Source organism: Struthio camelus, chromosome 11, assembly GCF_040807025.1.
Source record: "Struthio camelus isolate bStrCam1 chromosome 11, bStrCam1.hap1, whole genome shotgun sequence".
Lineage (NCBI taxonomy): Eukaryota > Metazoa > Chordata > Aves > Struthioniformes > Struthionidae > Struthio > Struthio camelus.
This window is the reverse complement of record NC_090952.1, coordinates 1,684,211-1,709,964: the sequence shown is the minus strand read 5'-3', so window position 1 is coordinate 1,709,964 and position 25,754 is coordinate 1,684,211. Positions and strand designations below refer to the sequence as shown.

Genomic DNA, 25,754 nt, shown 5'->3' with positions numbered 1-25,754 from the left:
GTTTGCGGGCTGGGGCCGGGGCGGGTGCCCGATGGCGAGGTGGGCTGGTGCTGGTGCGGGTGCCCGATGGCGGGGTGGGCTGGTGCGGGTGCTGGTGCGGGTGCCCGTTTGCGGGCTGGGGCCGGGGCGGGTGCCCGATGGCGGGGTGGGCTGGTGCCGGGGTGGGTGCGCGGGCGGGCTGGTGCGGGTGCCCGATGGCGGGGTGGGCTGGTGCGGGTGCTGGTGTGGGTGCCCGTTTGCGGGCTGGTGCGGGTGCGGGTGCCCGATGGCGGGGTGGGCTGGTGCGGGTGCCCGTTTGCAGGGCGGGCTGGTGCGGGTGCCCGTTTGCGGGCTGGGGTTGGAGCCGGGGCGGGTGCGCGGGCGGGCTGGGGTTGGAGCCGGGGCCGGGGCCGGGGCCGGTGCGGGTGCCGGTTGGCGGGGCGGGCCCGCCGCTCTCCGTGTGCACCGACCACCTGATCCCGCTCCGCCCGCCGCAGCCGCAGCCGCAGCCGCAGCCTTTGTGCGCGGCGCGGCGCGGCGCGGCGCGGCGCGGCGCTGCCCCATGAGGCGGTGAGGCGGCGGCGCGGGATGGCGGCGGGCGGCGGCGGGCGGCCGCCGGGCCCCGAGTCCTCACTGGAGCCCTACGTGCAGACACGTATCTTCAAGATCATCGTGATCGGGGACTCCAACGTGGGCAAGACCTGCCTGACCTTCCGCTTCTGCGGGGGCACCTTCCCCGAGAAGACCGAGGCCACCATCGGCGTGGACTTCCGAGAGAAAACGGTGGAGATCGAGGGGGAGCGCATCAAGGTGGGCGGCGGGCGCGCGGCCGGCTCGGCGGCGGCGGCGGCGGCGGGGGCGGGCCGGGGGCGGCCGCTCCGCGCGGGCCGTGGCGAGGCGGCCGGGGCCGCGGGGGTGCGGGCGGCGCGCAGCGGGCGCCGCAGCGCCGAGGGGCGACCCCGGCCGCGGCGAGGCCGCACGTTGGCCCCTGGGACGGCAGCCAGCCGCCTCTCCCTTCCAGATGCAGCCCTCAGCCCCGGGCCGCGGGAGGATGTTTCGTTCTCGCCCTGCAGACACCCTCCGAACGTGTCGCGGCTCCACCGGCGCTGTTCAAACGCTGTTTGCTGGAGTCTGCAGGGAGTCTGGAACAATAGCGCGGAGTGAAACATTGCTAGTGTCCTGTTGTTCCGATATCCAACACAGATGGATCTCCAAAGTGTCAGGAGTGCCTCCAGCTCCAGGAGGCGGACCACAGGACAGCGCGAGGGGCAACGCTCCAGGGGCGCCAGAGGAAGGAGCTGTATGCAGAAATGTGTATGCTTTCGGGGAGCAGACTGCTGGAGGCTGGTGGTGGCTGTGCTGGGGGGCCGGGAATTTACACTGGCTGACTTCAGTGGGCTTGACACCTGTGATGTTACTGTTCCAGGCTGGTGTTAGCAAGCACTACAAGGATGTGATTTTCGCTGACCTAGAATAGAACTGATTTGCTGTGTGTAGACCAGTGTAACAACTGTAAGAAATTAATTAGCTCAGACCTGAAGAGCTCTGATCGATGTGTCAGAGTAGATCTGCAGCTCAACAGCAGCTGCTAAGAAACAACTTGAGAAGCACAGTTTGCAGCTGATCTTGGCCTGCCCGATTACGTGGATCAGTACCACCAGCAGTCTGGGTGTAAGACAGACTGCTTGAAGAAACAAATATTGCTACTTTGCTAACAGATGGATGATCAAAAGTTGAGGGACTAATCACAGTGAGAACTAGAACTGGAATTTTAATTGTGCCTTTAAACTGTCCATGAAATACTTTTTTTTTTTTTTTAAGAAGAGTTATTAATTTCCCCCATGCTTTCCCCAGCTCCATCCAACACCACATATATGTGTTGTTGTAAGCTGTAGCACAGGCTGGCATGAAGCCCTTCTTACTGCCGCTAGCTTGAGAACAGTGCCAAGCTTGCTACCTTTTGATATTATTTGCGCTACAGCAGGCAGGATTGGAGGGTAGGACAGCAACCTGGCCTTCCCCTGGGAGCATGTGTAACCGGGAAGTCCAAGAGGAGAGGTGAGAGGTGGGAGACATCCATCTCTCTCTCCTGCTCTACCCAAATCAAACGGCCTGGGATGGATTGGCATGGAATTGGTGAATGAGCAGCAGCTCTTTTTTGCCAGCATTTTTCCCCTCTGAAGGACTCTGGGGCAGGTGCTGCCTTGGTAAGGTGTAGGGGTGGTGTTGGGTTTACCACAGGCTTTTGTTAGAAATGACCAGTTCCAGGCTTCACGGCATTACCTGTGAGGACCAGCAGGGAGACCAGTCTCTTTGCTCTGCCTCCTCTATACCTACCACTGTGTAATTGTTGAGGTTCTCTTTTATGGCATAGGATTAGGCAGACCAATGTCCTAATCTGGTGCAAGAATGTTTCTGAAATGAGAAGTATTTTGTGCAGTTCGTTTCTGTGGTGGGAATGCTGGTCAAGTGCATGAGGAAGAGGATGAGAGGCAGGGAGTGGTCTGGCAGCGGAGTGCTCTAGGAGGGATGCCTGACAAGGCGTTTGAAAGTCACCAAGACCCAGCCATCAGGCAGCGACGTTTCTCGCTCAGAGCACAAGGACCAAAAGCGTGCGGCTAATTCTCTTGACTGTGCTGGACTCAGCTGCAGTGGCTGGAAATGGGATGCGCGGTGGAGTCTCGCACTTGTCCGTGAATGCTGAAGGTGAATGAAAGTGCTGACATGATCTCTCTTATTAAACGAGCTGGGATTGCTGGTTGAATTACACAAGCTTTGGGGCATAGGCACTGCCATATACAGTCTTGGGCGCTGTGGACACATGCCCAGACGCTTATGTAACTCATCTAGCAATCCTTGTCTAGTAAGATGTAGGTGTCTCCTGCATCTTCCCGCTGTAGTTCATCAAAACCAACCAGCTCCTGAGGCAGCATGCCCTGGTTTTAGGGGTAGGCACTTGGTGCTCCCGTAAGCTTCCCTCGTCTGCCTCAAGAACCCTATGCTTTGCTTTCTAGGTGCAAGTGTGGGACACGGCTGGCCAGGAGAGGTTTCGGAAGAGCATGGTAGAACATTACTACCGCAACGTTCATGCCGTCGTCTTCGTCTACGACGTCACTAAGATGACGTCCTTCACCAACCTCAAGATGTGGATTGAGGAGTGCAACGGGCACGCGGTGCCTCCCCTCGTGCCCAAGGTGCTTGTTGGGAACAAGTGTGACTTAAAGGAACTGATCCAAGTGCCATCCAGCATGGCCCTGAAATTCGCTGACGCTCACAACATGCTGCTGTTTGAGACCTCAGCCAAGGACCCTAAGGAGAGCCAGAACGTGGAATCCATTTTCATGTGCCTGGCCTGCCGGCTGAAGGCCCAGAAGTCGCTGCTCTACCGAGACATGGAAAGGCAGCAGGGCAAGGTGCAGAAACTGGAGCTCACGCAGGACGCCAACGGTAAAAACTCCTGCCCGTGCTGAGCGAGCCGGCCCAGAGGGCCGGGAGCGGGGCCGCCGCCGCCGCCCTGTGTCACTGTTACCCAATAAAGTCTGTGTGGCTGCAATTGGTGGTGCTTCGCGCGGCGCATGCGCGGCGGGCAGGGGGCGGGGCTGTGCACGGCTGCGCGACGCGCATGCGCGGAGGCCGGGGCGCAGGCGCAGCGTACGGCGCTGTCACCATGAAGTAGGTTTGCGGGGAGCGCGTGGGGAGTGCCGGGGGGGGGCGGGAGGCGGGGAAAGAAGACCCCCTTCCCTCGGTGCTAATGGTGCCCGTCGCCCCCAGCCCACTGACGAAGGTGAAGCTGATCAACGAGCTGAACGCGCGGGAGGCGGAGCTGGGCGTGCAGGAGGCGGTGTCGTGGCACGCCGAGTACAAGGACAGCGCCTGGGTCTTCGTCGGTACGTGCGGCCACGGCACGGCACGGCACGGCACGGCTAGGGGGGGCGCGGGGCGCCGCCGCCCGGCTCGGGGGGCGCGGGGCCTGCCGCGCGCGCGCGCGCCCCCTTCAGGCGGGAGGGGTTCCGACAGCGCCCGGGGCGCGGCCCCTCCCGGCGGCTGCCGTGCTCCGTGCCGCCGCCGCCGCACGCCTCTCCTCCACAGGCGGGCTGCCCTACGAGCTGACCGAAGGGGACGTCATCTGCGTGTTCTCACAGTAAGTGGCGCTGCCTTTGCTACCCTTCAGGGCCTGCTTGTGGTGGAGGTACGCTGGGACCCTGCGGAATGGGAGGTGCTCTGCCTCTGCTGCCTGCCCTCCTGCAGGCCCCGAGGCCCTCTGTGCGTTCTCCGCAGTGGTTTTGGCCGCTAATCATGCGTTTCAGGTATGGAGAGGTTGTGAACATTAATCTGGTGCGGGACAAGAAGACTGGAAAGTCTAAAGGCTTCTGCTTTCTTTGTTATGAAGACCAGAGAAGCACTATTCTGGCTGTTGACAACTTTAATGGAATCAAGGTCAGTGAAGCAGAGCGAGACACAGTCCTTCTAGCTAAAGAGGCTTGTGGTATGACATGTCATGTCGTGTCAAACAGCAGCCCCAGCAGTGTGGGTCACTGGTATCCCGTGTTGCTTGGGAAGCTTGCCTGTGGCTGTGCTAACGATGTGACTCCTTCTTGTAGATAAAAGGAAGGACAATTCGAGTGGACCATGTGGCTAGCTATCGCCCCCCCAAAGACACTGATGATTTAGATGATGTCACCAAAGCCCTCCGTGAAAAGGGCTGTGGAGTTAAAACGCCACCTCATACTTCATCTGATTCGTTGTCAGAAGATGATAACGTGCCAGTAAAAAAGCAGAAAGGTTAAGTGTATTTCTGTCAGAGTCCTTACCCCAGTTGGGAATGTCTGCATGAATCCCTCTGTCTTGCTAGTGCCTTCAGCTCAGGGAAACAGCATCAGTGGGAGAAGGAGGGGCAGATGTGTGCTTGAAAAGGGCCTCAGTCCTAAAGTCCAGGTTGTAATTTGTGATCTCCTGAGTGGTATCTGATTGTCTGTATTTAGTCTTTTACTCCCATCCTCTCAGAGCTGTATCTTGCAGGTAATAATAGTACTTTTTTCCTGGAAGAAAGAAACTGGCTGCCAGGCTGTAGCATTACTCCAGGGAGCGGCAATGCTGTTTGGGGTAGGGAAAGGAAAGGCACTACTTAGTCTTAGAATAGCTGCTTCCTGATTTTAAGATTGAGGTGCTGCAGGAGCATTGCATGACCCTTGTGTGGCCTGCAAAACATAATTAAATTGTGTAGAGAATAAAAAGAGCAGACTTAGTTGGCTTTGGTTTCTGGACATAAAAATCTCAATCCAAGGTAGACTTAAAAATATAGCATAAGTTAAACCAATTCAATGCTTAAATATTCCCTATTGTCAGGGGACACAACAAGGTCTGCTGCTGTATATCTTTCAGAAAACATCTGTTTTTGTTAAGGAAATAGTTTTGTTCAGCTTGGGTTTACTAAATGAATGTGCCAAGTAAAGGGTTAGCCTATATGATCAGATTGATGCTTTTTTTAGAAAGCATTATGGTTTTTATCCAACCTCGTAGCAGAGGTCTTGAAAAGTAATGCACATCAAGGCCTGCAGAGTGCTAGAAGCAGTGGCTTGTAGCAGAACCTCTTTAGATTTGTTTGTTAGCTCCTTCCGAGTGGTACCTAACTGAAATGGGGTCACAGCTCCCAGGATGAGCTGGTTTGGCATGGTGGTGTTGGGGTGGGTGGGGAGGTGGTAGTCATTCTGGAATTGGCTAGTGCTTATGACATGTAACCAGCCATGTGGAGGACTCTTCCCTCCAGCACCTGGGCAGTATCTGTGACAGGCTCCCTGTTAGCTATTTGCAGCAGGTTCAGTAGTGTTGCATTGATGTGGATGTGGGGTGGGTGCCTTGGCATGGGATGGTCAGGCTAGAGTCCTAGTTTGCAAGAAGTGGGCTGGAGAAAAGAAAATATGGAAGAAAACTAAGGTGGGGACTAGATGTTGCTCCAGAGAGCTGAGGAGATGTGCAAAAATGAGAAAGGCAAAGGAGAGTGAAGAAGGAAAAGAAGCATTGAGTCCAGAGAAGGACATTTCCACAGAGTTGTTAAGGACGTTCTTAGTGTTGCATGTCTGTTATTGAGAAAAGAGAATTGAAGGAAAGTGGTTGATGGGCTGAGCCATGTTAAAATGTGCCAGGACAGCTTAGCTGGGAAAAATGCAATGTGGCAATTGTGAAAGAAGAAAGTGGGATGGTTCCATCTGGAGGAGAAAAGTGCTAGGGCTGAAAGTGGAATAGGATCTCTCTGGGCCGTTAGGAGGCTGTGAAACTTGGGAGGGGAGGGGAAAATCATTGACCTTATCTAAAGATGGGAGGGTGTTCAAAAAACGCTGTCGTGTTAAGTGGCATAGCTTGAGGAGCTGAGCTAATGCTTGCAGGGCTATTGCTCCCTAAAGATGAACCTGTATTTCAGATAAAGAGAAAAGCGGGCAAGAACGGCAAAAGCAGAGCCTGCATGCTGTGAAGAGGGCTGCGTCCGCAGAGGAGTCACATCCAAGAATCAAGATTAAAAAGGAGAAAGAGGATCCTGCCTATGACCGGTATGCCAGCGTGAGTCAGCAGTCTTGGAACGGGTCTGAGAGGAAATATGGGAGCAGGACGCAGCGGGATGAGGAAGAGCAGAGGCACCAGAGAGCTTCGGAGAGAAGAGGGGAAAAAAGCTGCCAGGAACAGAGGGGACAAAACAGGAAAGAGAGAGGGGAGACTGGCAGAAAGGGTGAAGGTCACAGCAGCAGACGAGAAGAGTGTCTCGAGGGAACCAGATCCAGGGACCGTCGGGAGAGCAGTGCCCGAGAGCCCCATTCCAGGCACAGAGAGCCAAGTACCACGAGGGATTCCAGCCGCCGCTAAGCTGTTGGGTGAGCAGTACCTGGGGCTATGGCTCCTCCGACCAAGAGGCATGTGTTCCCTGAACCTAGCCCAAAGTCTACGCAAAGCCTCCTGATGCATCTGTGAGGACGCCACCAGCAGACTGCTAGTCTCCACTAGTTCTTAGCTTTGTTTCTCTTCCAGCTCTCGGACAAGGATCTCCTTGTTTCTGCTGCAGACTGAGATGTGAATTTTGTTGTCATCTTGTTCAGCCCTTCTGTGCTGTGGCATCTTGCAGCATTAATGGTGGATGGCCTGGCAGGCATGTAGATGTGTCGAGCCACTTCACTGCACCATGAAAACAGATCACAGGGCTGCTATTGTTTGTTCCCTAAGCTGCCCAGTGTCAGCAGTCTGGGCGAGACTGTTTTCCATTCCCCTTGGCCCCCCTCCCCCCCCCCCAGTTACACTCACTTTCTCATTTCTCGCTGCAGTGAGAAACTGGTGGGAATCTTGTAGGCCTTACACATGCTGGGTTTGTCTCCTGAGCCCATCCTGTGTATCTGCCAGCTTCTGTGATGAATCCCAAGGGATGCACTGTTGAATCAGGGCTATTTATTGTTTTTTAAATGTCCCTTAATAAAGTTGATCTATTAACTGAAAAATAGAACTGTGAGAACTGTCCTGGTAACTGATAAAGGTATACTTTTACTTCTTATACTGTGTTCAGGCTGACTGGACCTGAAGACCAAAGGTAATTGATATCAAATTTGGGGATATATGGCAACATAGGAATGGATGTTTTTTAGCCATACCTGGTTGCTACAGGCACCTTGCTATATGAAAATATGTCTCAAAATTCCCATAGAGAGGAAATATGGTTTCAAATGGTCATCTAGCTGTAATGCCTCAAGGGCAAGATAAGTGCTTCACCCACCAAGCTTGCTAGAGCCCTTGACTGGAAGATGCTGGACAAGACTGAAGCATGAAGGCTGAAAATGGAGAACTTCAATGGGGGTTGGGGGGGGGAAGGGGATTGGGGGGGTGGAATCAAGGGGCAGACTGCTATCCAAACCTCTGGAATTGGCAATGGGGGGGGGAGGAGATAACCTGTTGTGTCACTTTACCTTGAGTGCCTGGGATGCTTACCTAGGCGTACAATTATCTAGTTTAATTGTAAGAATGCCATTCTTGACTTGCTGCATTTAAGCTTGCTTTGAAGATCTTGAAAGTGAAGCAGTATTGAATCCGCTGCTGGGTGAAGTGCAGCGGCTGCTGCCCCGAGCTACAGCTTCCCCCTGGCTGAGCAGTGGGAAGGCGGTTACAGGTCGGGTTTCCAGATAGAGCTGGGAAAGAAGTGCCACCCGCCTCGTGGAAAAGCCGGTGCCCGCTGAGCGCGCAGAGGCGGTGCCGGGTTGCCCGCCGGCCGCGCTGCTCCAACGCAGCGGGCGGAGACGAAGCGCGGGCGGCCGAGCCGCGCGTCACGGGGGGGCGGTGGCTGCGCGAGCGGTTCCGGTTCCGGTTCCGGCGGGGCGGGGGCGGGGCGCGCCGCGCCGAGGCAGCTGTCCCGGCTTGGTGCGCCGCGCTGCCGGCGCCCGCTCCGTCATGCCATGTCCGCGCTGAGCTGGAAACCCTTCGTGTACGGCGGGCTTGCCTCCATCGTGGCCGAGTTCGGTGAGGCGGCGGCGCGGGCGGCGGCGGCGGCGCGGGGCCCGCCCGGTGCTGACGGCCTCTCTCCCCGCAGGCACCTTCCCCGTGGACCTCACCAAGACGCGCCTGCAGGTGCAGGGCCAGAGCGCCGATGCGCGGTTCCGCGAGGTGCGGTACCGCGGCATGTTCCACGCGCTGTTCCGCATCTGCCGCGAGGAGGGTGGCCGCGCCCTCTACTCGGGGTAAGCGCTGGGCCCGGCCCCCGCCCGCCCGCCCTTCCCGGCGGGTGTAGCAGGCTGGAGGGGCCGGGGCGCCTGCGGGGGCTGGGGGCTTCCCTGGGGCAGGGTGCAAGGATCTGCATGGTGAGGCTGAGGGCTGCCTGGGGGCCGGCTGTGTGCGCCGGGGCCGGCTGAAAGGTTGCTGGGGAAGCGGAGCTTGCGGTCCTGGACGCCTGAGAGAGCGAGAGCCGTGCTTCTTGGGGGTGCTTGAGCTGTTACGGTGGCACAAGTGGCGCGAGCTCTGCCTCTTGCGGTTTGGTGGCTGATGGGGAGCGACTTGTGCTGGACCTGCAAGGGAGGCCACCAGGGTGGCAGGGTTCAACTGGATTTCATTTGTTCACCCACTCAGGATTGCCCCTGCGTTGCTGAGACAGGCATCTTACGGCACCATAAAGATTGGCATTTACCAGAGTTTGAAGCGGCTGTTTGTAGATCGCTTGGAAGGTCAGTGTTAGTAAATGTGTCAGCATGGACACATCGCACAGGAGGGGCACCGTGAAACCTTGTGCTCTCCATTCTGTATGTTTTTGCTCATTCCCTTCTTTGCCCTTCCCAGGCACAGATTCCCCAAGAAATGGAGCGTTTTTTCCGCTTCCCACTATGCCTTTTTGTTTGTGTAATAATAGCGGGGATAGGTTTCGACAGAGGATCTTGCTGTGCTTGGCACTATCCACAGGTGCAGAAACAACCCCTAGGCAAGCCCTCCCCTTCTAAACCAATCTTTCCTTTCACCAGCCTTTATTTGTATTTTGCAATATCGGAGCCAAAAAAGCTATTGTCAGCTCAGGCTCATCTCTTCTTGCCGATTAGCCTCGGGAAAAACAACGTGTCCCAGTTGTATTCCCTGGACTTCCCTGTGTTACTTGGATTGAAAGCTTCAGTGGCAGAGCTTTGCCAGATCTCTGCTGGAGCCTTTGAGTCCTTGATACCCTCGCAGCACCTCTGGTTTGCATAGAAATTATAGTGTACAACTCTTTCGGTTTTGCTCCAGCCCCATAGGATAGGATACTGTGAACACTCTTGACCTGTATGCCTCTGGTAATGAGAGCCTCTGTCACTCCTATCTAGATAGCAGGACGCTAGGAGTCTGATATGTCTTCACTGAAGGAACCACCGAGCACTGGATGCACAGATAAGGTTTAATCCCTTGCTCTGACACGAGTGAATGTTGTAGTGATGTTACGGCCTGGGAAAGGGATATGAGGGAGGCTCGGGCCGTTCAGCAGGCCAGTGAGAGGACCAGTACAGCACAGTAAGGCTTTTTCCTGGGGTTGCTCTACTTTTTGAGTAACATCTCTCTCTGCGCTTGGTTCTGTGGTTCGTACACTGGGCTGCACATCTCTTCCCGGCTTGCTGCTGCTGCATTTCCAGTTGTGAGTACTGTTGTCTGAATGTTTGTCTCCCTACAGGCCTGGGGCAGCCAGTGGCCTGGTCTCCTCTGGGAAGTGCTGTGGTCAGTACCAGCCAAGGGCCATGCCTTTTTCCAACATAACCATCCCTCTAATACCGGGCCTGGAAGTCTTGGAGACTCCTCCCTCCTTCCCACCTGGAACTAATTGCATCTAACTTTCTAATTTTTGCCTGGGTCTCCTGCTCTCTGTTTTCTCAAGGTGGCTGCATATTCTGAGTGCAGCCAGCTGGGGCTCCAGAACAAAACTTTGTGGTGTTAGGTTACCTCAAGAAGCATTTAGTTGTCCCTCTCTGTTCTCCCTCTATCTTGGCCTGTCTCCACCACAATCAGGGAACACTGAAATCCCAGGTAACTGTTGAAAATTTTCCTCTATAGCAATCTTTTCCTTGCCCAATCAGCTAGACTCATCGGTCAGATCTGCTTCTCTCTGAAAGTATGTTGCTGAGTGTTTCAGCTGCTGCTGCCAGAAGCCTCTGGCAGCTGAGGCAGGTATGGGGTTAGATCTGCCAACAGCTGAAGGTAGTTGGTCAGTCTCTGCTCATGCAACTTCACCATGTGATTTGGGAGCTGAACTTTTCTATTCTTCCTGGAGCTTCTTGCTTGTTCAGTATGGTCTCTGCATCTTCTCTTAAGATCTTTAGGATCTGACCTTCTCTTCTTGATTGCAGATGAAACGTTGCTCATCAATGTGATCTGTGGAGTGGTTTCAGGGGTGATCTCCTCTGCACTTGCCAATCCAACAGATGTGCTGAAGGTAAGACATTTATGTGGCCAGAGACAGCTCTCTGCCAGCTATGTTTTGCCATGTTGAAGCTGCTGCTTTCCAATGAAGGTGTGTCTCTTCCAGCTGCAGTGAAATGCTCTCCGAGCCGCTGCTGTATTAGTTCTGTTAATTTGGGCTTCTTATGAATGACAGCAGAAGTCCAGAGCAGGAAGCATTTTAAAAAAATGCAGCTCTTAAAGATCAGGAAACCGTTTATGGTGAGGAGGTATGGAGGTTGTGTTATCTTAAAAATGAGTAAAGTGAACGATGTGGTAGCTAGGCATTCAGCAGACCTCAGCTCCTTTCCCTGCAGCCACTGTGCTTAGTTTGGCTGATAAAGGTCAGTCCTACCTGTTACATGGAGTGACCAGAGTTCAGTGGGAACTGCTGGATCCCCTGCGTTCCCTACCGCTGGGCCACTGGGGTCAAGAAAACTCTGCTTTGAGCAGAGGGAGTTTGGAGAACTTTCCTACGCTTTTCCCTGTGTACATCTGCCTTCTGGGACTGCCTTCAGAGTGGAAAGGTCTTGCCTGTTGCTTCTCTGCATTATCTGAGTTTTGCACTGCACTTCCACCCTGCCACAGCCCCTGCTCCTTGCCTGCTGTAATCACCTGACACTCGGTTTCCAGTGAAAGGGCACGTGGGTAGCCTGTTTGCTCTGAGATGCTCCCTTCTACCAGGAGGTCCACTGAGCTGGTAACTTTGTCCTCTTGGTGAGGCCCCGATGGCATCCCGCTGACTCTCACTTCTGTTGCAGATTCGAATGCAGGCTCAAGGCAGTTTATTCCAGGGTGGCATGATTGGCAGCTTCATCGATATCTACCAGCAGGAGGGTACCCGAGGCCTCTGGAGGGTGAGTTGCTGGAAACCTTCTCTCTAGTAGCAGAATGAACAGCTTCCTCAACTTGTTTGCTGCTCCTCATCTCGTGTCTCTGGGCCCTGGTGCTGGATTTGCAGAGTACGGTGGCCCAATGGTAGTAACAAATTTCTGGTTCTGGTCGCTGGCCGAACAGAAACATGTGTGTGAAACGTGTGCTTAGGTCTGTGCTGCAGCAACACCAGTGCTTGGCCAGGCAAGCCTGTTTCCCAGGACGGAAGCTGGTGTGCCTAAAGTTTCAAATAGATAAGTATCCCTTGAACAGATCAGCATTAGGGCTTGGACAAGCATTCCTGGGCTGGATCCTCCTTGTGCTCTGCTCTGGGAAGGATGCTCAGCCTGGCATATCTTGGGAGTCAGTCAGTTCTTTGGCTTTGTGTTAAGGAACCTCACTTGGTCCTTGCAATATGAAAGTCTTTATGCACTGAGGTACCCAGCTACCTGTCTAAGAGTGAGTTCAAGTACAGGAATTCCAAAATCAGAGTGCTTTTCTACAAGCAACAGTCCTATTTCTCTCTCATGGTCAGGGAAGTCCTTTACAGGAAAACAGGTGTTGCAATAAACTGGATGGGAAGAGGAGGGAAGGAGGAGAAGGGGTCAATCCACTGCTGGTTTTGACTTAGTGGTTACTCTGAGATTATTCCTACTCTCTAGACAAAGTCATGCAAGAGGGAAGGCGAGAACAGGAAAAAAAAATGCAACCATCTGTGTTGCTGATGTGTACTGCAGGCAGGATGCAGTGCACAGACATGTCAGTCTCAAGGTGGTTTCCAGTGATCAAGCTAATCTGGCTGCTCTCTGGTCTCGCACAACCATTAGGTAGAGCATCTCTGAAGTCCAGTTTTCCCTCATGTTGAGGCAAAGCTGTTTGTGCTATCCTGACATCTTGCCAGTTTGGGCAGTTATCTTGTGGGGATGACCTGATGTTTGAACTGGCTGTGCCAGGATTGCGTTAAGAGAGGAACCCAAAAGGAGACTGTCGGATGCTGCAGTAGCTCAGCAGGATGGGAACAGGAAGAAAGTAGTTTTAGTTCTTACAGTTGCTTTGGTTTTGTGTGATGAGACAGTCCTGGTGGGCTGTCTCATGATCTGGCTGAAATGAAGAGTTGCTCCTAATTCCAGTGACTGGAGAACTCTCCCATTACAATGTGGGTTTCCCTGAATTACTCAGATGGTGCTACAGTTGCTGTGCCATGGGTCCAACTTGGCATTGCTACTGTGTTCTTCTTGTCCTGCTGCCCAATTAAATTTGCACCCTTTTTATCTCATTCCTGATGGTGGAGTTTGCTGGGACATTTCTTGGACACAGCATAGCTGGCTCTTCTTACTTGAGCTCATGCTTGTTCTTCTCAGCTGTATTGCCAAATCCCAGGTCAATGTCCTGCCAGCAGCAACGCTAGCGGTACATGAAGAACTCCCAAATCACAAGCCTTAGCAAAGCAGAATCTGGCTGCTCTTGTGGAGCAAGGGTGACCTGGAGCCCCAGGTGGCTCCCTAGGTAGCTGCTGCCTTTGCTCTTGGGTTAATCTTCTCTGGTGCTGAAATCAGTGGGTACTGTTCAGAAGGGGAAGACTAGTGGATTGAAGCCTGATTTCTGTATGCTGTTGGCTGGGGGGAGAGTAGCACCATATGGTTAATCTAGGTGGATTAACACTGCCAGGGTGGAGGAGTCCTCTTTAGCTTTGCAGTAAAGTGGGGAGATGGTGAGCTGCTGTAACTGAGAAGCTTGCAGGAGCAATACAGGGCCAGGAGGATGCAAAGGAGATTGTCAGCAAAAGGCCCTTGAGAGGGACCTGGGGAGAGATGCTATGCTAGCTGCAGGTCCCCAGGCAGTGGTTTGCACTCGTGAGTGATGTTTGTGCTCTACAGGGTGTTGTTCCGACAGCCCAGAGAGCTGCTATTGTGGTTGGAGTGGAACTGCCAGTCTACGACATCACCAAGAAACACTTAATTCTGTCGGGCCTGATGGGTGATACAATCTTTGCCCACTTCATGTGAGTATTTGCCACAGCCGCTGCACTCTTCAAGCTTAGCAGGGGTTGGGAAGCAAGTGTTTGGCAGGGGAGGAAGGTGGGATTTGTGATGAAACCTTGGGCTGGTTTCTGATTAAAGAGCAAGCACTGTGGCACTACAGAGAATAGGCCTGGTACTTCCAAGGAATGTGCTGTGTCAACCGGAGCAGCTCAAAATGTCCAGCAAGCATCCCCAGGGAGACCTCCCTGGAGAAGGCACCTGGCAGAAAACTGGTGAAGTAAAACTGTGATTTCAGCTCGCTGATGTTACAGAAATGCTGGTCCCAGCCACTGTTGCTCCACATCTGTGCCCTGGTATGACCAAGTCAGGGAGATGTGAGCAGCAGGACTGCCAGCTGGGTGACTAACTGTAGCATCAGTTGAAAGAGCTGCTCCTAGGTCATCTCTACAGAGGCTTTCAGTTTGCAGCCACTGCTGTAAGAGTTCTGTGAGAGGACTTTTCAGAACTGACCTGGACAAGGCCCTGAGCAATCTGACCTAGCTTTGAAATCAGCCTTGCTCTGAGCAGGGGTTGGGTTAGAGACCTTCCAAAGACCTTTTTCATGTACACTTTCCTATAATTCTTCTGGCAGACACTTTAGCTGGAGGTGCTGCAGTACATCAGCTGGGTTTGCCTGTTATGGGCTGAAGGTGACAAACACTAGATCATATACACAGGGAGGAGAGTAGCAGCTTCATGCTCCCTCTTGCTGCCTTTGGTCTCTTCTCCTGCCCTGAAGCAATGTTTGCTCTGGTGAGAAGGATGTGTACATCCAAAAGGCCGCCTTCAGGTCTGTGTCACCTTGTCTGCACTGAGAACCCCCTGCCAGTCTGCAGGCTGCTCCTCTGGAGACCCAGCAGTGAGCTCTGGCAAAGATCTTGATCAGGCAAAGCTGAGCGTTTCCCTTCTCTGAGAGCTTCCTGGAGTCTCACAGTGGTGCATGTCCTTCCTCTGCCCGTTTCTGGATAGAAACAGACAGCGCAGTTCTAAGTTTCTTACTAAATGCTTTTCATAAAATTCAGTGAGGGATGCTCTCTATGCTTGTGTTGAGGCCTGTCTCCCATCCTGAGCCCAAATGGCCATGTTCAGAGCTGCTCCTCTCTGATGTTTTGGTGTATATAGTTCCAGCTTTGCGTGTGGGCTGGCCGGGGCCATTGCCTCCAACCCTGTGGACGTGGTACGGACACGGATGATGAACCAGCGGGCAATAGTAGGCAGTGTGGAGCTCTATAAAGGCACTCTGGATGGTCTTGTGAAGGTAAGGAAGTGACAGAGGTGGGCAAATCCCTGTCTTTAGGAGGCTGGCCAGCTGCCAGCAACATGTACCACTGATCTTAGCAATTAGGTTCAACGACCACAGCGCATGCATGTTTCAGACAAACCAGAGAAGGGCCTCGAACCACTTTCCTAAGTCCGAGTTCACCATCAGCTTGAGCATCCTTTCAACCTCATCTTATGGGAGAAAACTTTTAGTGATGTGGTTTGGTTAGGTTCTTAGTCTGCAAATGACACTTTGCCCAACCTGATGCGTTGGAGAGGTACCCTAACATTATTTCCAGTGGCCTATCTGCTTGCTTCAGCAGCTTTAAGGTCCGTTATGTTACACATGGCACTGAGGAGATGGGCAGAACAGGGACCTGAAGTGATCTCGCTGCATAGCACGCCAGGGGATGTGGAACTGTTTTGTGTTAAGGATGTTGTACTCTGTGAATGGTGTTTACCATGCGTGTCACATTGATTTCATCCCCAAAGCATAGGCTTGACCCCTTACTACTGTTGGTGTTCCTGCAGCAGAGCTCTTCCCTTGACTTCCTACTGTCTGCAATATCTGACTATGCCTGGAGGGGTGTCTCATAATTGATCTGTCTCTTCTCTCCTCCCAGACATGGAAGAGCGAGGGCTTCTTTGCACTCTATAAAGGTTTCTGGCCCAACTGGCTTCGACTTGGTCCCTGGAACATCATTGTATCCTTCAGAGTGTTGCTGGGAGGTCAGGAGTGTGGGGAGGCATGGGAAGACCAAGCCGTAAGGCAAGTTCAGAGCAGACTCCCTGACGGGGCACCTTTGCTCATCACCCTATAGGCTGTGTCCTTCCTGCAGCAGTCCAAAGTGAACACCCTGTGCTGCCTGCACAGACACAGGCTGTGATGTGGCTGTAGCTGGTTCAAGTGCCTGAAAAATGCCACTGGTTGTGACTGCTGTTTCTAACAGCCAGCTCTGTGGGTGGCCAGCGCAGGGACTTCCAGTGCAGGAGCACTGGAATCTCTTGTAAAGTGTGTGCTCTCAAACGCTTGGCTTGAGACTCTCCCTTTGGCCTGAGCTCCTGGAGGTGCAGCAGTTTCTGGACTGGCTTCTGTTTTGGGAGGAAGCCTGGGGAACGTTCTTCTGCTCTGAGATGGGTGCTGGCCTGCTCTGCAGGATTAGTGTTGCTGTGTTGCTGCACTGGCTCCTTCTTGCCCTCTGAAAATATGTATATAATTTATTTAAAATAAGTCACGTCTTAAAAAGTACGTGCCTAGGCTGAAGCTACCTCTCTTCCTCAATGGTCTAGGCAGGCCTGGGCCTGCTTGTTTGTGGGTCAGTCTCTTCCCTCTCCTGGTAGCTCTCCTCCCACAGCTCCCTCTTCCATCTGTTCAGGTCACTTTATGTGGCCTAGAAGAGGGGGCTTCCCTGTCTTGGCCTTCAGCCAGACTGCACTGATGCTTTCCCTGTCTTGCCTCTGGTCACTGGTGTGGCCTGGCCATGTGGGAAGGCCCAGTACAGATGCCCAATGTATTTGAGACAGATTCTTGACATTTCTGTCAGTTTTTTATCACCTATGAGCAGTTGAAGCGACTTCCGTTCTGAGACCTGGCTTCATTCCATGAGGACCGTCCTCAAGACTTGCAGCAGAGAGTGTTGCTGCTGCCTTCCTATTCATTTCACCATCCCTGTGTTCTGATGTTTTGGTACAAGTGGGTCCGGACCCTCATCTCCCCCAAATTGCATGGTCCCTGGAGCATGTTCTGGCTGAAGTGAAACTGGGAGGTTGAAGGCAGACGCTGCATGTTTTTTTTTTTTTTTTTTTTTTGACACAGAGACAAGTATTAACTGTACAAGTGTCTGGGCCTGAAGCGGTATCTTCTGTGAAGATCTGTGCATTCTAGTGGCCTTTGGATGCAGCTGTGGTTTGTTGTTTGGCTCATGTGCATTTCTCTGCCGTGCCTGTGGGTTGAGGCTGGAAGGAGTGCAGTCATGTTTTCCTGCAGACATGTAACCTCATTAAATTATTTATTGACTGGATGGCATGAGTTTGTGTTTGTGCAGATTTACTGCAGGTGTATTTCCCAGAGCACATGGTGTGTCTGCCCTTGAAGGGAATGGAAGCAATTTTTTCAGCACAATACATACCTTTTTTTTCCAAGCATACTTTTTTCTAGCAATTTTTGTAAAATAGGTCAAAGATTCATTATAACAGAAATATTTCTAAAACACAGGTTCATTGTTAGTGTTAAAAAATTATGGTGCTGTACTGTCAGCTCAGTTTTGCAAAACCTCAGTTTGCCTTACATGATTTACTTATGTTATTTTTAAAGCAATGTGGAGCAATTTAAAAGTGAAATTAGACGTCCCATCACTTTCAAATAGTGGCTCTAGCATGGCCAGTGGTAAGCAGAACAGCAAGCAAGATATTTATGGTCATTTTCTGTTCTTTTAAATACATATGGGTGTGAAAGCAAACAGTCTTTATGTTCCTATTCCCTTCCCCCTTTATGAGACAGGTTTAGTTTCGATGAAGGTCCCATGTGACATACAGCAGTGCTTTCTATCTGGGAGTGCTGTAAGCTGTGATTCTATCCATGCAAATTGAACAAGGGACAGTCAACCACATTCAGCCCTGACAAATAAGAGAATTGTTTTTTTTGGTTTTGCAAAGGCATCTTTGTATTGTATTAACTGAATGTAAGGTACAAATTCAGAAGGAAGATGACTCCAATAAACTATGTAGGGACAGAAGGAATAGAAAGAAGGAAAAAATTGCTTGTAGATCTTGCAGTAAACAGAGGTATTAAGAAAGGACCAGAGTTCACCAGGCTGGGAGGATTATTTTCAGAGTTAAACCCTACTTAAAAGCTACCAGAAACTGGAAGCAGTGGATTAAAGAAAGCGGACAAGGTTCATGTGCTCCCCTAGCTTTACTCTTGAAGAGGATTTCTAAATATCAAAAATGAAATAAATGATTTGTATTCATCCATACAAAAGTGATATCAGAAACTTATTTTAACTGTTAAATTCTTTGGGCTTTCTTCAGTGCTTCTGTAACTTAAGCTTTGAAACAGTATCCTCTGCAGCTCCATGGGATGTTGCTGCTGTTGTAATTTTTTGGCATGATCCTCCAACAGCTCTTCGGTATTTGCAGTTGTTATCCTGTCCACGTTCTTTAGACCAGTGTAATGAGCTCCTCAGAAATGCGTAAAGAATATCCCCATGGCCATGTCGCTGTTTGCATTTCTTAGCCAGAAAGTGCTGAAGAGAGACTCTTCTCCTCAGTTCTCCTCCTGTTGGATCAGCCCCCCACAGACGGCTTTGGAGATGCTCCTTCCGCTTGTCTGAGTGGTCCCCAGCTCCTGGAGACATTGCTTATCTGAGCTGTTGATTGAATTGGCTGTCATAAATGTTGCCTCGTGTCACTCTGCCTTGCTTTGTCAATAGTAACTGTGAGTAAATGTACCACTGCTGATGGTGGCAATCTCTCCGGATGTGACAGTGAGGCAGAGGCTGCCTGTGAGCGCTGCCTTGCATTGTGGACCTTAGGCACAGCACCAGGTGTTTTCTGAAGATGGTCATAAACCCCTTCATGCAGAAAGCATCTTGCCTTTGCAGCTCTGGCAGGGGAGAAAAACTGAGTCACTTTGGGTTTCTCAGGTGGTGAAAAATTAGTATTTTGATAGATGTTAAAAAATATATATATATAAATCTCAGTTGTAACTGCTTGTGCAAGGGGATGACACTGTTATAGATCTTGCATTTTCTAAGGAGGTTCATCACCTCAAGAAATCCTTCCTAGAAGCATTCCCTAAACATGTTTGTCTTATTTGTTCAGGCTTATGTCTTGCTTTTTTTTTTTAAGCTTTTCTTAACCATGCTAAGTAATGTGTGAGAGTCTAACTGAGCAGTCCATGTACCCAAGTCTGTTAAATGTGTGTTGATGCATATCCTATTACTGCCCTAGGAAGTGGAGGTGTATGAGCTCTCCAGGGCCAGAGCTGCCCCACAGTCAGTGGGGTGGGATGTGTTAATGCCTTGCAGGCATTACCCTTGTGCTGCCTTCAGTGGCTGTGCCATCTTGTAGTGTGCCACGTGCTTGTGCACTGTGGCATTTTTTCCACCAAGGTGTGCCAATATGGCTTTCATACTGCTGCGTATGAGATTTGAATTAAAAGGTAAATGGAGTGTTGTTTTTAAACCAAGGGCTGAGCAAGCTGCCTGGGGAGGGGGGGCAAAGTTTTGTATTGAGATGCAACTGTCTTGTAGAAAACCCTCCTGTGTTACTATTTAATTTCAGAAAAATGAATTAAACAGCTTCATTCTACTTGAGAGGTTTATAGGATAAACCAAAATTAGAGGGTTAGTGTCTCAGGGTAAATATGTCTCATCCAAAATGGACACTAGAAAAGACCTGTCTGCTCACCACATGCACACACAAGGGCTTAACAGTTTAACTCTGGTGTGGAGGTGGTATGAAAGGCATCCTGGAAAAAAGTTGAACACCTGCATGAATGTTGAAAGTAGAAATATGCATGGTCCCTGGTACATTAAATATAATATTAGGTGCTTTTTCACATAGAATGGAGACGCCTGCCAGGAGAGTGTCTCTGGCACTGGCAGATAATCAAGTATATAAAATATAAAAAAAGAAGCGCTAGAAAAAGTGAAGACCATAGTAGAAAAGCTGAACGTTGTCAGTTTTCACTTGGAAGAGCTCAGAGTGATTCCTCTGTTGCAGACTTTGGATAGGGCAGCGGGGAAGTCCGTCTCCAGCTAAAACGTTGGGAGAAGAGGTTAGGGGACAGGCTATTAATTGAACACAAGCAAAGGGCTGGGCTGGGGTGACCCCAAATTGTCACGGAACCTCAGGCTGAAATGGCCAGAGCTCTTGTTTGTAGCCTCTCATTTAAAGTTCCCCTCACATTAGGGAACGGAAAGCATCACAAACGCGGGCAGGGTTTAAAAAAAGGTTTTGGGAGGTTTCAGCAAACTACAGCTGCTGTCTGTGCCACACTGGTAGAAACTATAATGAAGACTCAAGACCCAAATGACTATGATATGTGCTGGAAGAGCCAACAGCTGAGGGAGGAGGAGGAATTTAGGCTTCAAATCTTCTGGGAGGTTTCTGAAAGAGTCGGCAAGCATGTGGACCAGGAAGGTGGAGTTGATCTGTTTTGTCTGGATTTCCAAAAGGCTTTTGATCAAGTCCTTTATTAAAGCCGTGAAAGAAGCTAGGCTGATGCTGGATAAAAGGAAAATGCCTGTCTGGCTCTAATAAATGTCATGATACAAAGTATTCAGGGTTGTAATGGGGAATGATGGCAGCAGTGAGCTACCAGAGGGGTATCATGAAGTAAACATACCAAGTGATGTGAAGAGAAGGAAGCACTGCCAGTAATGGCTACTGAACCTGCTGTGGTCTCCTAGCAGTAGAGATTTTGTGCTGTGTGCTGCGAAAACGCCCGTTCAGTTCTGGCCGAGGGGGGTGGAGAAGGCCCTGTGGAGTAGGCCTGCCCCTGTCTCCACAAGCTACTGTGGCTACTATGACGCTGCATATTGGACAGGGCAAGGATGCACTTATGGAGAGGCAGTACCTCTAGTTTGCATTTTTGCTTTCTTCCCTAGCTCTCCTGCCGTTTCTCCTCTCTCCATCTAGTCTCCCACCCACCTCCATCCCATGGGAGCTGGGCCCTCTTGCCTGTCAGGATTGAGGTTGCTCAAATGCCTCCTTGTGGGAGACTCCTTGTGGTCCATGGCTGAGCCTGGTGGGGGGAGCAGGCCAGCTCCAAGTACCGGTGCCATCCTGTTCCTAGTTTGTGCAGACCTAGTGCGTTCCTAAGGGCCTTCCCTGGTGTGCGGCTCTGCTTACAGTGGCCGCGCTTTGTATTTCTGCTGCATCTTCACTCCCCGCTGCAGGGTCTGCACTCTTCCCTTTGGCCATGTCCTGTCCTTGACCAGCCCTGGAGCTGTGTTGTTCCCCTTGTCTGCGTCCTGCCCTTGGCCCTGCTCTCAGCCTCTCCCTGGCAGCCTGCTCTTTCCAGGTTACTATTTGACAGACCAAGGCCTGAATCTTCCCTGTTTCCTGGCAGCTTGAATCTTTCCAGCTCGTGAGGCAGAAGCGGTGGTTTGCGGCACTCTGTTTCAAAGGATTAGTGTGGTTTCCTTGGTCCCTATAGGAAAAGACTGCCCTGGGTCTGGCAGCAACCCTGCAGAGGCCCTATGAGCCACCTATGCATCCTAGTGGGGCTGTACATTTGGTGCTCTCTTTGCTTGTTCCCCTCTTTTATCATCACCTGTGTCAAAAGCAGGGTGTTAACCCTGCCCAAGTGCTCAGTGCGTGGCTGGGGATGACCAGCTCCCCGTGTGCCATCGCAGCAGCCTCACCGGACAAGGAGTGATCGGAGCATGTTCCTAGTGCCCGCGTGTGCTGCAGCCTTTGAGCTGGTCTCAATGGCCACACTGAGGGAGATGCTGGAGAGGCTGATGGTGGTGGTCCCAAGGTGGGAGATGCTGAAGCTGCGTGTACAGGGGCTGCCGGGATGCTGTCAGGGTAGGGAGCTGTGGGAGCACGAACAGGATGTTTGGGAGGAGAGCAGCCTTGGCACAGCCTTGCGCAGGCTTCCTGTCCAGGTGCTTACTGCTCCCCTCCCTGCTCCAGGGTTGTCTGGAAACGTAGCTTGAGGGGAGGGACCTCCGTGGGCACAGCAGGCACTGGGAGCGCACCAGTCCTTTCTGGCAGGCAGCTGCAGAGTAGAGCTCTGCTCCCTGACTTCCTGGCCTGAAGGAGACACTGCTGCACCCAGGGATTTCGCTGCGCTGCCTGGAGAGTGAAGGACCACGCTTGCTGCCCCCCATCACCTGGGAACTGAGCTGTGTGAGCTGGAAGGCCCTGAGCAAGGGATGCCTTAGAACCACATAAGAGCCACACCGTCCTCGGGCTGTGCCGTGTAGGGGACAGCCATGGCCACCTCAGCCTTCGGACTCATCCTTGCTGTGCTGGCCTCGCTCATCATCACTGCCAACGCACTGGTGGCCGTTGCCCTCCTTCGTCTCATCCAGAAGAGCAGCTGCAATGGGCTCTACTTTGTCCTTAACCTGGCTGTCGCAGACTCCATGGTAGGCTTCACAGTTGTGGGTCTGGTCATGGATGAGTTTTCCCCGCCCTTTTATCCCACCCAGACCTTCTGTGTTCTGAGAATGGCTTTCGTGACTTCCTCCTCTGCTGCCTCCATCCTGTCCCTGACGCTGGTGGCCTTTGACAGGCACTTGGCCATCAGGCAGCCTTTCCATTACTTCCGGCTGATGACGGGCCTGCGGGTTGGAGTGCGCTTGGTGGGACTCTGGCTGCTTGCTGCCATCATTGGCTTCCTCCCAGTCCTCGCCCCAAGCCTTCAGCAGACCTCCACCTCCACCATTGACAAGTGCTCCTTCTTCGGAGTCTTCCAGCCAAGATACATGCTCACTGTCTTTTGCATCGGCTTCTTCCCAGAACTCTTTCTTTTCATATACCTCTACTGCGACATGCTGAAAATTGCAGCCATGCATGTGCAGCACATTCGGGAGGTGGAGCACGCAGGGCTGGCAGGGAGCTGCCCCCCATCCCGCGCCACTAATGACATGAAAGCCATGCGCACTGTGGCTGTGCTCACTGGGTGCTTCACGCTGTCCTGGTTGCCGTTCTTTATCGCCAGCATCGTGCAGACCATGTGCCTGGAGTGCTTCCCCTACAAAGTCATTGAGAACTACCTCTGGCTGCTGGGACTGGGTAATTCCCTCCTGAATCCCCTGCTCTACTCCTACTGGCAGAAGGACGTGCGGCTGCAGCTCTCCCAGCTGGCTGCCAGTGTGAAGAGGAGAGTCCTCCTTCGCCTGGGGAATGGCTCCGGTTTCCCCAGCAGAAGCACTAAGTCCCTCCCCACCGTGTCCTGCTTGCGGCTCCAGGACTGACGTGGTAAGGAGCAGCTTTCTAGCTCATCTCCTCCATCACAATCACAAACTTGGGCCTGCCAGATGGGAGGGGCTCCCAGACAGGGTGGGCCAGGTTTTGGATGCTAATTCCCAGACATTGGCGTGGCCAAATTCAAGCTTGCCTGTAGCCCCATGGAGCTACAGCATGGTCCATTTGGCACCAGCTCGAAGGCACCCCAAACTGCAGGTGCCTGGGGCACACATTGGCTTCGGCGTCTGCTGGTACCAAATCCTTGGTGCTTGGCTCCAAGGGCTATGATCACTTGTCCATCCCTGTCTGGCTTCTCCCGTCCAGGGATGGAATCCTCCTCTGCCCTCCCATCTGCCTGTGGTGCCAGCACTCTGGACCACAAGCCCCAGGTGCCTGGACAGGGCTCCTCTCTCAGCATCAGCTCCTTTGTCTTCAGCCCCTTGGCCAGGTGCAGCACCCAGGTGGGCAGAGTCTGGAGGCTGGGAGATGTGTGCACATCCTAAATCTGTCCTGCACCACGAGCACTCCCAATCATTGCACTACCTAAAGCAAACTGACAATCCTGCAGCCTGCTGCACACCTGGGAGAGCTGTGGGCCAGCACAGGCTGCACTGTTGCTGGCTGGTTTGGGTTGTAAAGCAAGTTAACGATTGACTGGCTGAGTACTGAGCTGAACCGGAGGAGAAAAAGGAATGGTTGCCTCAGAGCTGGGGAAAGCTGTGCAGAAGAGCTGCTGTGTCCCACTGGGGCTATAGGGCTGGATTTCGGGCCTGAGAGAGACCCTACACACTGACTCATCTGATGGCAGCATGCAGCACACAGCACTTAAGCACATCCCATCACACTGCAGTAATGTTCAGACCACTGACCCTGCCAAAGGCTATGGTGACTTTTAATTGCTTTTTGTAAAATCACGTCCATTTAATTCACGTGGCAAGAAAACTTCCCTTGAAATAGGCTTCTTAGATAAGAACTCATCCTAATCTGAAAATGAGGGTGCTATGCACAAAATAGCAGTTCTCCACCTCCATCATTTGCCCCACTGGTAGATATGAAGGCTCAGGGCTATATCCAGCCGGCAGCCAGAACCTGCCTCGGTCCTGAGGCCTTCCTCATCCCAGAGGAAGAAACAAAAAAAAACACCCTACAAAAACAAGGCACTTCATGGCACTCACCTCTTTGCCTGGGAAGGACCTGAAACTGAATACTACGTGGCAGATCCGTTCCTGGCTGTACCTCGTGATGATGAGCTTGAGATAGGGCCTACACAAAGCAGACCTGGCCCCGTGGGTGAACTGATACCTCGTAGGTGGATCTAGTCTGAGTCAGTTCTGGGGATTAGTGCATCATCTGTCTGTATGACGTGTTTGCTGCCTGTTCTTGGTGAAGCCCAGGGCTCCACCAGCTGTGGCTTTGCAAAGTTGACCCATCTTCCTTGACTGTCTAATAATGCCAAAGTTGTCCTCTGCCTCCCTGCAAAATGCATCACGCAAACGGTGTTGCATGCAGGTATCCAAGTGGGAAGAGGGATGCTTTGCAAGCATTGCTGCTTCCTGTGCTTGCTGATTGCTGCCTCTGCTGCTGTGTTGCAGCACATAACCCCAAAGCAGGCTCAGCCAGCGGCAGTGCTTGTGCCTAGGCACAGGGCCACATGAGAGTGAAGGTCTGAAGTGTGAGGACAGGATCAGTACCCTGGGTTGTGTAGACAGGTAGCCAGCATGGTTTCCCCATCTGCAGTGGGGATCACAGCTCAGGCAGCCTCCCTGATCTCCCAGCATCTCCCTGCCAGAAATGCTGCAGAGACCCGAGGCAGTGACCTGGATGGGGAAGAAAACACTCCTGCCCAGCTCGCGTGCTGCCAGAGGACACACTCCTGCTGAAAACGGAACATCTCCTTGCGGTGGAGGATCCATCCCTCGCTGAGCATCCCGCACACTGGTGCTGACTAGGAGATGCTCTGTCTCCTCTCTCCATGCCATAGGCTGGGAGCTGGTGCATGCAGATTGCAGATGGGGGTAGTCAGAGCTTGGTACTTCTAGATCCTGCTGGGATAGCAAGGACCAGCAGCCATTCCTGCCCCCTGTGCAAGACTACGTCTGCTTTCATCTCTTGTCCTGGAGAGCGTCTGTCCCCCCACTGTGCCACTGTCGCACCAGCCATGCAGTGACTCCACTGGTACCTAGCACTGTGCATCACCCCAGCACCCAGAGGCTACAGGAGCATGCCTGGAAGGCAGTGGCAAGTCCAAGGCCATGGAGGAGGGAGCAGACAGGATTATTCCTGCCCTGAAGCCATGACAGGACAGGAGAAGATGGTCGAGTGCTTCTGCTACTTGGTGTCATATCAGCTGAATAAATCACATTTCTGCCAGCTCTGGTTGGTGTTCCTGGTAATGCAGGGCGGGTTGGCACTGCAGCAGGGGTCCTGCCCAAGGCTGGTGGACATGGACATCAGCATGCATGTGCACTGACGTGCTCTCCTACCATGCTGTGCCAGCCCATTAGCAGCCAGGGTCTCCTGATACACATTGGCACCAGTCCCTCTTGCATTCATCCTTCTGGTGATGGTTTGGGTCCTTCTGGGGGCTTTCAACTCTGCTCTCCAGCTCCTGGGAGAAGGCTCTTTCTCCATCCATCTGATAGCACAGGCACAGCAGGAATGCAGTTCTCCGCTCAGGGTAAGGAAGAGCTCAGGTACCTATAGCTCTTACAAGAGATGGCAGAGGAACCACGGCAGAGATGAGGCCCAGCAGCGACCCTGGATGGGCTTAAGATGCCCACGGGA

The 25,754-nt window shown here is 52.5% G+C and overlaps 4 protein-coding genes across 7 annotated transcripts; all 4 read left to right on the top strand.

Annotated features, from left to right (window-relative positions):
- The first annotated feature begins 531 nt into the window (after positions 1 to 531).
- On the top strand, positions 532 to 3,473 carry RAB33A (RAB33A, member RAS oncogene family). Its single transcript, XM_068956611.1, has 2 exons — positions 532 to 789; positions 2,994 to 3,473. The coding sequence occupies exons 1-2, from the start codon at positions 568 to 570 to the stop codon at positions 3,447 to 3,449; spliced, it is 678 nt and encodes a 225-aa protein (XP_068812712.1). The 5' UTR covers positions 532 to 567; the 3' UTR covers positions 3,450 to 3,473.
- A 107-nt stretch (positions 3,474 to 3,580) lies between these two features.
- RBMX2 (RNA binding motif protein X-linked 2) lies at positions 3,581 to 7,462 on the top strand. Its single transcript, XM_068956607.1, has 7 exons — positions 3,581 to 3,651; positions 3,751 to 3,866; positions 4,069 to 4,120; positions 4,287 to 4,416; positions 4,581 to 4,761; positions 6,398 to 6,842; positions 6,997 to 7,462. Exons 1-6 carry the CDS (start codon positions 3,602 to 3,604, stop codon positions 6,832 to 6,834), a joined length of 966 nt encoding a protein of 321 aa, XP_068812708.1. The 5' UTR covers positions 3,581 to 3,601; the 3' UTR covers positions 6,835 to 6,842; positions 6,997 to 7,462.
- An 832-nt stretch (positions 7,463 to 8,294) lies between these two features.
- On the top strand, positions 8,295 to 22,264 carry SLC25A14 (solute carrier family 25 member 14). 3 transcript variants are annotated; one of them, XM_068956610.1, is made up of 10 exons: positions 8,317 to 8,466; positions 8,537 to 8,610; positions 9,070 to 9,164; positions 10,130 to 10,173; positions 10,800 to 10,885; positions 11,652 to 11,747; positions 13,641 to 13,765; positions 14,907 to 15,042; positions 15,668 to 15,748; positions 16,589 to 17,065. In XM_068956610.1, exons 1-10 carry the CDS (start codon positions 8,403 to 8,405, stop codon positions 16,628 to 16,630), a joined length of 843 nt encoding a protein of 280 aa, XP_068812711.1. In that variant the 5' UTR covers positions 8,317 to 8,402; the 3' UTR covers positions 16,631 to 17,065. The 3 variants fall into 3 exon arrangements, with proteins under 3 accessions (XP_068812709.1, XP_068812710.1, XP_068812711.1); XM_068956608.1 differs by lacking the exon at positions 10,130 to 10,173 and having other exon boundaries at positions 8,295 to 8,466; positions 8,537 to 8,684; XM_068956609.1 differs by lacking the exons at positions 10,130 to 10,173; positions 16,589 to 17,065 and adding an exon at positions 22,140 to 22,264 and having other exon boundaries at positions 8,303 to 8,466; positions 8,537 to 8,684.
- On the top strand, positions 21,867 to 24,888 carry GPR119 (G protein-coupled receptor 119). 2 transcript variants are annotated; one of them, XM_068956606.1, is made up of 2 exons: positions 21,867 to 22,982; positions 24,746 to 24,832. In XM_068956606.1, exon 1 carries the CDS (start codon positions 21,992 to 21,994, stop codon positions 22,976 to 22,978), a length of 987 nt encoding a protein of 328 aa, XP_068812707.1. In that variant the 5' UTR covers positions 21,867 to 21,991; the 3' UTR covers positions 22,979 to 22,982; positions 24,746 to 24,832. The 2 variants fall into 2 exon arrangements, with proteins under 2 accessions (XP_068812707.1, XP_009671360.2); XM_009673065.2 differs by having other exon boundaries at positions 21,891 to 22,982; positions 24,760 to 24,888.
- The last annotated feature ends 866 nt before the right edge of the window (positions 24,889 to 25,754 follow it).

Bases quoted from the DNA above. Each gene is read 5' to 3' on its own strand.
- GPR119 (XM_009673065.2), top strand. From the start codon at position 21,992: ATGGCCACCTCAGCCTTCGGACTCATCCTTGCTGTGCTGGCCTCGCTC.
- RBMX2 (XM_068956607.1), top strand. From the start codon at position 3,602: ATGCGCGGAGGCCGGGGCGCAGGCGCAGCGTACGGCGCTGTCACCATG. The intron at 4,121-4,286 runs GTAAGTGGCGCT...CATGCGTTTCAG, and splicing joins GTCATCTGCGTGTTCTCACA to GTATGGAGAGGTTGTGAACA. The intron at 4,762-6,397 runs GTTAAGTGTATT...CCTGTATTTCAG, and splicing joins GCCAGTAAAAAAGCAGAAAG to ATAAAGAGAAAAGCGGGCAA.
- RAB33A (XM_068956611.1), top strand. From the start codon at position 568: ATGGCGGCGGGCGGCGGCGGGCGGCCGCCGGGCCCCGAGTCCTCACTG. The intron at 790-2,993 runs GTGGGCGGCGGG...TTTGCTTTCTAG, and splicing joins TCGAGGGGGAGCGCATCAAG to GTGCAAGTGTGGGACACGGC.
- SLC25A14 (XM_068956608.1), top strand. From the start codon at position 8,403: ATGTCCGCGCTGAGCTGGAAACCCTTCGTGTACGGCGGGCTTGCCTCC. The intron at 8,467-8,536 runs GTGAGGCGGCGG...CTCTCCCCGCAG, and splicing joins CTCCATCGTGGCCGAGTTCG to GCACCTTCCCCGTGGACCTC. The intron at 15,749-16,588 runs GTATCCTTCAGA...CATTTCTGTCAG, and splicing joins TTGGTCCCTGGAACATCATT to TTTTTTATCACCTATGAGCA.